General features: G+C 52.9%; 1 protein-coding gene across 1 annotated transcript; it reads left to right on the top strand.

Annotated features, from left to right (window-relative positions):
* The first annotated feature begins 1017 nt into the window (after positions 1-1017).
* Pitx2 (paired like homeodomain 2) lies at positions 1018-6644 on the top strand. Its single transcript, XM_052730754.1, is given in 4 exon segments — positions 1018-1853; positions 2740-2945; positions 5379-5570; positions 5572-6644. Coding segments are annotated over 4 exon segments (975 nt in total). The 5' UTR covers positions 1018-1648; the 3' UTR covers positions 5944-6644.
* Positions 6645-8336: the final 1692 nt, after the last annotated feature.

The raw sequence follows: 8336 nt of genomic DNA on the forward strand, positions 1-8336 counted from the left end.
CTATATAATTAGCTCAAGGTTGTTGATTCTACGGGCTAAAGCCTGGATTTGAATCTGATTGATAATAAAGTAAACAAGGGAGTCGAATTTAAAGCATAGCTCTCTCTGGCTAGGACGAACTTAATACAGTGTACAAGGAATTTGAAAGATCTAGGATGTGTCTTAATCAACGTTAAGCAGAATGGATAAGCTTTCAGCATTTCGAAAGCGCTGGGTTAGGGTTTCTACTCTATTGTGAGTTTTCTGTCTGGGGACTAATAAGCATTACAGAGGACGTGATTTGAGGCGACTTTTTATTCATGTATAAATCCAGAGTGAACCACCAAGCAGTTGTTCGACTAAAGTCAAGGTAATTTCCTTTTGACGGGTCCATTTTCTTCTCGATTTCTAATTTATTAGCCTGCCTTTTCAAGACTCTGTCTTCTTTGCAATTAAAGTAAAGCTTCCTCAGATTAGCGCGACATTCACCCGACAGGCGAACGGGGTGGGGGGCGGAATTAAGATGGGGAAAGGTGATTTGCTGGTGTTTTTAACTTCATAGCTTTAGGTAGCACATCTCCTTTCTGTCCTGGCCCGGGGTGTGGGGGAACTCTGGTCTAGAAATGGATGTGGTGAGACACAAAAGGAAGAGAAAAGGGGGTGCTTGCTGAACCTTGTACCTTTCGGTCCTCGACTTTTCTTTTTTCCCCAACTCTCCGACCCCAAGCCTCCTCTCTCCACCTTCCAGTCCTAACCAAAAGCCGGGTTGCCTTTGGCCGGGCGGGAGCAGAATTCCCAGGAGCGCGCCTGTGTAGACCCGGTGGGCACAGCTAGGAATTAGTTGGGCCTCGCACTGCTGATAGGTGCAGACAGAACCATCCCTCTGCCGCGGCTCGGGGCCTCGCGATTGGTGTGGAGCCACGTCACTCCGACCCGGAGAAGGGTCTGGGAGGAGGCGGAGGCGGGGAGAGCTGGGGAGGGCCGCCGCAGAGTGACGTCTCGCCACCAGGAAGCCCGCCTCTGGTTTTAAGATGTTAGGCCAACAGGGAAACACGGAGCCACAGATCTTGTCCGTCGCTCGCCGGGGTGTCTGGAGCTGAGCTGCGGCGGGGGCCCGGCTCCAGCTCGACGGCCCGAGGGGGTGTGCGTGCGCGCCGCGGAGGGTGTGCTCGGAGGCCCGCGCCGTGGCCGTGGCGGCTGCAGCCGCCGCGGGGGATCTAATATCAGCTACCTGTCCCTGTCACTCTTGACACATCGCTGTCAGGGCTGCAGCGCGGGGGGCGGGCAGAGCGCGCCCGTAACTGTCCTTATTGGAGGGGTATCTGGGGGAGGGAGGGAGGCAAGAGAAGGGTCTTTGCCCATTCTTGTTTCGCTTTGGATCGTGGAAGTCGGCTCCCTAAAGAGGCTCGCAGCGGCTCCCTCCTGCCCACGTCCCCAAGTCTCCGTTGACCCCCTGACTTTCGGCTGCCGAACACTTTTGGCTGGAGCCTGCAGCTGGAGAAGACGGGGGGAGCTTGGCTGGAGGACTCGGCAGGGGTTGCGTCCCCTAGTTCTGCCGTCTCGGCTAACACGGGGACACTCGGCGTCTAGAGTGCCACCCAGAACCGGCGGCCACCGGGGCTCGGCGGGCGGTAGCCCGGGACTCCTAGCGTGCCGCACTCCCTCGTCCATGAACTGCATGAAAGGCCCGCTGCCCCTGGAGCACCGAGCAGCCGGGACTAAGCTGTCGGCCGCCTCCTCACCCTTCTGTCACCATCCCCAGGCGTTAGCCATGGCTTCGGTCCTGGCCCCTGGTCAGCCCCGCTCCCTGGACTCCTCCAAACACAGACTGGAGGTGCACACAATCTCCGATACTTCCAGCCCTGAAGCCTCAGGTAAGGCGCCGCGCTGCCCCACGGACACTTGAGCGCAGCCCCCCGGCGCCTCCTGGTCCTCTTGATCCCCGAGGAAGTCGCCCCCTCCTGGGGGAGGCGTGGTGGGAGTGGTCGTTCTGTTAGCTCAACGCAGAACTTCCGGGAGCCGTAATTCTAGTGACCCTGTCCCTTCCATTCGGTCCCCCACCGAGTTGGTTCCTGTGGCGCGAGTCACCCGGCACACGCCACCGTGTCTACCTTGGTTTTTTTAGGTCACAAATGCCTCAGCATTTCGATCCAAGGACGTTCAGGGGCCGCCCCGCCTTTATCCCTATTCTCTTGTTGGCCTTTACCTCCCAAGGAGCCTCCCTCCTTTAAAAAGTATTTCTGAAACTGCTTAGAAAGGCCCTTGGCAACGAGACATAACTCCCCACCCGGTGAGGAGCTGGCCAACTTGGATTCCTACCTGTATCCCAACATTCACTTTCCTAGCCTTCCAAAACTGTGAGGAAATCTGAGGTTTGGGGGGGGGGGGGGGGGTGTTGTCTGTAAACCACGCACATGTGCGTGTCTTGAAAGATGTGTCTTCTCAGGGCTGTATGCTTGTGAGCAAAGGCTATAAAAACGAGTGTACCGCCTCAGTGAGATAAACGTGTAAATAAACCGTGCGGCGCTGGGGGAGGGGAGGAAACGGGGCGCACACACCCACACTTCACGGTTCACCCCCAGACGCAGCGCTCCCTATGGAACTGAGCCGCCGGGCACAGCCCTGTCCCCTTCCAGCAGCCGGGCTCTCGGTGCCCTCTCTGCCACCTGACCCGGTTGTTAGGAGCTCACGTTTTGCAAGTGGGAATCTGACCGAAACTGTGTGTGTTTCTTTTTGTTCTGTTTTGTTTTGCTGTTTCAGAGAAAGATAAGGGCCAGCAGGGAAAGAATGAGGATGTGGGAGCCGAGGACCCCTCCAAGAAGAAGCGGCAACGCCGGCAGAGGACTCATTTCACTAGCCAGCAGCTGCAGGAGCTGGAAGCCACTTTCCAGAGAAACCGCTACCCAGACATGTCCACTCGCGAAGAAATCGCCGTGTGGACCAACCTTACGGAAGCCCGAGTCCGGGTAGGAACCAGCACCCAGTCTGGGAAAACCAGGGGGGAAGGCCTTAGCTTCAGACCCTGCAGAGCCGGGGTGGCGGTGGAAGTGGTGGGTGCAAGGCAGCGGGGCGCCGGTGGGAAGCAGCTTTACAAGAAGCAAGGCCGAAGGCCTCCAGGCGGCAAGTGTGCCCGGGGTTAGGGCTCCCGGTTCCCAGACAGAGCGGCTGGCCTGGCGCAGGCGCCCGGAGCCTCACCCGCTCTCCGCCGGGCCATCCGGCGCCCTCCCAAGCTGAGCCGCGCGGGCATTCCTCAGCAAAGGGCATTGTGTTCCCGGCTTGCCGTCGCCAGACGAGCGCCAATAAAATCCCTCCCCGCCAGGAGCTGTGAACAGGCTCCAACCTGTGTGCCTAGAACAAGAAAACCCTCCAGAAACACGCAAGGGTTGGCCTCACTGGAGAACCTTCGCGCCCAGCCGGGCCCAGCCTTTTCTCTCAGCCGCTAGCAAGAGTTGCTCACAGGTCTTTTCCGGGGCGGGTTTTTCAGCCATTCAGACTTCTCTCACACTCAACTACCTAGTTTTGTAATCCTTGGAAGTATCGACTGTTCTGCTAGCACTTTTAGAAAGAAAGGAGAAGAAAGACGGTTTAATTTGGTTTATTTATCTTCTCGAGGAAGTTCAGCTCTTTGAAGGCTGTACTCACATCCCTCGCTTAATTATAGTTATAGATTTATAAAGAGAGCTTACCTTCACTCTGCAGCAAATCTGCTCCTTTACGGACTGTGGGGGGGAAAAAAGCTTAAATAAATTACCCAGTAGAAGTATCCTGGTTTAACGCCGGTCGGTGGGAATTTCCAAAATTGTTAAGATTCTGAAAGAGGAAAAATGGAACCCAGAAAACTCCAGAGATCGCTGTTTTATAAAACGCAGTCTGTGTAGAAGAAAGAAAGGGGGGAAAAAAAGAAGGGGGGGGCAAAAAGAAAAAGAATATTAAACAACAACGAAAATAAAAACTAAAGTGTATTCCCAAAGCAAAGAGAAGGAAGACACTGTGCGCGCGGCACGGCTGCTGGCTGGGCTGTGCCGACTGATAAAGGAGCCGGGAAGAAGTGGGGAGTGGTTTTAGTTTAACTGCCCGAGCCAGCGCTCGTGCTGGGGCCGCGTGGTTTTGAGCAAGGTCAGTCTTTCTTTAGCTTTCTTTCGCATCAGGGAACGATGGGCCTTGCACGTATTCTTCTCGCCTGGTCAAAGTTTAGAAGGCCTGGAGTAGAAATGACAAGTAATTAAAATAAAGACACAATTTGTCTTTCACTGAAATCCCCGGGGAGAGCCCTCCCAACCCCACCCGCTTTTCTGCGGCCCTGTTCCTCTGCAGCGGGTGCTTGCTCCAGTTGCTTCCTTCCAGGCGCTCACTTGTTCAGCCAAGTGCGTGAGGCTTGCTTTTTATAGCAATCGAGTGCAAAGAGGAAGGGGGAGAAAAAAAAAAAAAGGAAATCAAGAATGAAAGGAAAAAGAAAAAAAAAAAGCGGATTAGACGGCTGGGCGCGACGGAGATGTGTAATGTGAAACATCACCAGTCTCAGCTCTGAGCTGCTGGGCCAGGCCTCGCTCCAATACACAAAAGCCGCTGTCTGGGGCGACTGGTGGGCCCGGTGTGGATTGGAAGAGGGGTTGTGGCGGGGCCACGGGACGCGGGGTTGGGCCTGGCCAGCTTGAGTAGCTTCCCGCAAGGCCGAACGACCGCACTGGTCCGGTCCAGAGCTGAGCCGGTAGCTGGCGAGGCCTGCGTGGGAGTGGGGTGGTACAGAACAAAACGGAGGGAGGTGGAGGGCTGTGGACAGGCTGGTTCAGGATTGCCAGTTTGCCTAACTCCTGGAATTTAAGGAGCAGACGAGGAGGTGGGCTTTTTGCCTTTTATTTGGTTGTTTTTCTAGGAAAGAAAGGGTGTCGCATCCGGGTCCTAGCGCGTTGGGGGGTGGGGGTGGGGGGCGAGCATGGAGGTACTGGGGGGAAGGGAGGGGCTGTGTGGGAGGAGAGTGGGTGCCCTCTCAGTGCCTCTGGTCCTCATCGCTGGATCTGTGGCTTTGGAATGGAAGCAAGTTTGCAAGGTCCGGGAATGGCCCTGTTCGTTCTGCAGTGTGTTTGGACCCCAGGTAGGGCCTAGGTTGGGGGATCAAGCGGCCGGTAGGCAGTTAGGCGTTCGACCGGGCATTGTGGCACAGCTCAGAGCCCAGGCTCTCGAGCTGCAGAGGACTAGGCCTCGGAGCTTTACCAAGGCCTGGGACACGCGCCAGCCAGTACCGTTTTCACTATTCTCAGTGGCTTGTAGACTGCAGGGACGCGGGGCAGGCAGCAAGAGGGTGACCCCCGGGTTGGCTTCTGGCACTTTGTGTGAACGAGTTTTTAACTGATCATTGTCTCTGTGCCCCTCTGTCTCACCCCTTATCCCCACTACCCCAGGTTTGGTTCAAGAATCGCCGGGCCAAATGGAGGAAGCGCGAACGCAACCAGCAGGCCGAGCTGTGCAAGAACGGCTTCGGGCCGCAGTTCAACGGGCTCATGCAGCCCTACGACGACATGTACCCCGGCTACTCCTACAACAACTGGGCCGCCAAGGGCCTCACGTCGGCGTCCCTGTCCACCAAGAGCTTCCCCCTTCTTCAACTCTATGAACGTCAACCCCCTGTCGTCGCAGAGCATGTTCTCCCCGCCCAACTCCATCTCCTCCATGAGTATGTCGTCCAGCATGGTGCCCTCCGCGGTGACCGGCGTCCCGGGCTCCAGCCTCAATAGCCTGAATAACTTGAACAACCTGAGCAGCCCGTCGCTGAATTCCGCGGTGCCGACGCCCGCCTGTCCTTACGCGCCGCCGACTCCTCCGTACGTGTATCGGGACACTTGTAACTCGAGCCTGGCCAGCCTGAGACTGAAAGCGAAGCAGCACTCCAGCTTCGGCTACGCCAGCGTGCAGAACCCGGCCTCCAACCTGAGTGCTTGCCAGTACGCAGTCGACCGGCCGGTGTGAACCGCGCCCAGGGCGCGGGGATCCGAGGACTGTCGGAGGGGGCAACTCTGCCCCCAGAAAGACTGAGACTTGTACTAGAAGGTCGTGCGCACGACGGAAGGGAAGAGGAAAAAGAAGATATCCGGAGGAAAAGAAACCACTGAATTCAAAAAGAGAGCGCCTTTGATTTCAAAGGAACGCCCCCAAGTGTCTGACATCTTTCGCTAAAAGTATTTCCAACAGTTGGGAGAAGGCGTACACCAACAAATGTTTGACTGGATATGACATTTTAACATTACTATAAGCTTGTTATTTTTTAAGTTTAGCATTGTTAACATTAAAATGACTGAAAGGATGTATATATATCGAAATGTCAAATTAATTTTATAAAAGCAGTTGTTAGTACTATCACGACAGTGTTTTTAAAGTCTAGGCTTTAAAAAGAAAGCATGTTATACAGAATCGGCTAGAATTTTCGCTTGCGAGCAAAGGAATGTATATACTAAATGCCACATTGTATGTTTCTAACATATTATTATTATAAAAAATGTGTGAATATAAGTTCTAGAATAGTTTCTCTGGTGGATGCATTGTTTCTGAAACTGCTATGTACAACTATCCTGTGTATAACATTTCGTACGATATTATCGTTTTACTTTTCAGCAAATATGAAAAAAAATGTGTTTTATTTCTTGGGAGTAAAATATACTGCATACAAATTGGTGTGGATTCTTTCTCCCTTTCTCTGTCACCTGGCCAGGGTGTCTCAGTCACTGCCTCCTAAACAAACCAGTTTCCTCTGCCTGCCTAGTCAAACATACAGGGCAGTATTTAAATTCAATAGAAATAGATTCCAGCCATTCGTTGGAAACTAAAAGAGGGAAAGAAGGGTGCCTAGGAGGTGGGGAAGCCGCAACATGTTATGTGTCTCTGTTTTTTGTTTTTTTTTTTTTTTTTTGGCCTAACTCCATAAGATACCATTGTTGTTAGCAAATAATACCAGAGAAAGAAGAAAGGTGAAAGAAATTTTGAAGTATGCCAACCAGCTTGGAATGATTCCTGAGCTCACTCAGTCAGAGGGAAAACCACACCTCCAGTCAACTGTTTCGGAGAAATATGGGAGTGTGTACACATATACAGTTTACACACATAAGCTTCTTAGAAGGTACACATCTATAATAAATTCACAAGGAAACACCTTCAGTTCAAAATATTTAGGCCTCCACGTTTATCTCTGAGGCTTAAGTAGAGAGATCCTTCATTTATATTGTATTACTACTTCCAAGTCCTTTGGAGACATGGAAAGAAACAAAGACCATTTCTAATAACTACAGCAGTTTCAGTGTGTCAAAGAACCCAGGGGTCGAGGGTTAGAGTGGAGTTTCCTGGGCCTTGTAGAGCAATATGTAGTTGAGGCAAAGGTCATGCTCCCTGTGTTTTGTTTTAAATAATATTGACCCATTAATTCTAAACCTGCTTGTTCCTGAAATTATACAGGATTATAGTTTGCAAACTGCAGGACAATGAAGCAAATCAAGATGAATTACAGCTTGGGCCCTCCCCCCATCCTCTGACATCTAAACAGGGAATGAGGTCCATGTGAGTGTGTTTGAAAGAACTTTAAGCCCCGACCTCCTCCTTCCAACGCAGCGTTTTAGCTCCTTTTTGTTAAATGTGAAATTTGATTTCGTAACCAGTAGTTAGCACATAAGGCTAACTCCATAAGACTTCACGGCCTAGGCGCTGGGAGGGTCACCAGAGGTTGTGCTGGGGTCTTTTGTTATTCTTGCCCCCCACCCCAACCCCGCCCCCCACAGTATGCTAGGACAAACACCACCCCAGGGAACTGGTAGAGAAAAGTGGTCTCCGGTTTTCTGAAGCCAAGAAAGCCGGTGTTTTCACGCTTAAGTCCTTTTTATCTCACCGAAACTCTACCTAGGAGCTTTCGGAGTTCAGACGCCGAGTCTTTGTTCTGCGAGGATCTGCTGCTGCTGTTTAAACAGATCGCAGATAATATCCCCGATTTAAGATCAAGTGCTCCGTGCACATTAACTTTCTTTCTCTTGAAAGCTTTGCCCCTGTCCTGGGCCGGGATCACGCGGCGGTGGGGGGCAGATAGAAGAAGGCCTTTGGACGAGGGTCACCTCCGTCCTTGTTCACTTGAGAGCAGTGGAGAGGAAAGCCGTCACCCAAGGCGGACTTTGCCTTCTGGAACAGGGAAGGGGGGGGGGGGTGAAGTGGGGGAGCCAGTCGGTGTCTTTCTGAGAGCTGAGACGGGGAGCGAACGGGGTAAAAGATTTGGGGATCCTGCCTGGAAGAGCCGCCGAGGGCAGCCGGCTCGGTTTACTTCTCGGGCTGGTCTAACCCGGGGTGACTTGGGAGCCTACGTTTAAAGAGGTGAGTCTCAGCCTAGT

Source organism: Peromyscus californicus, unplaced genomic scaffold, assembly GCF_007827085.1.
Source record: "Peromyscus californicus insignis strain IS unplaced genomic scaffold, ASM782708v3 Scaffold_9__1_contigs__length_137607984, whole genome shotgun sequence".
NCBI lineage: Eukaryota > Metazoa > Chordata > Mammalia > Rodentia > Cricetidae > Peromyscus > Peromyscus californicus.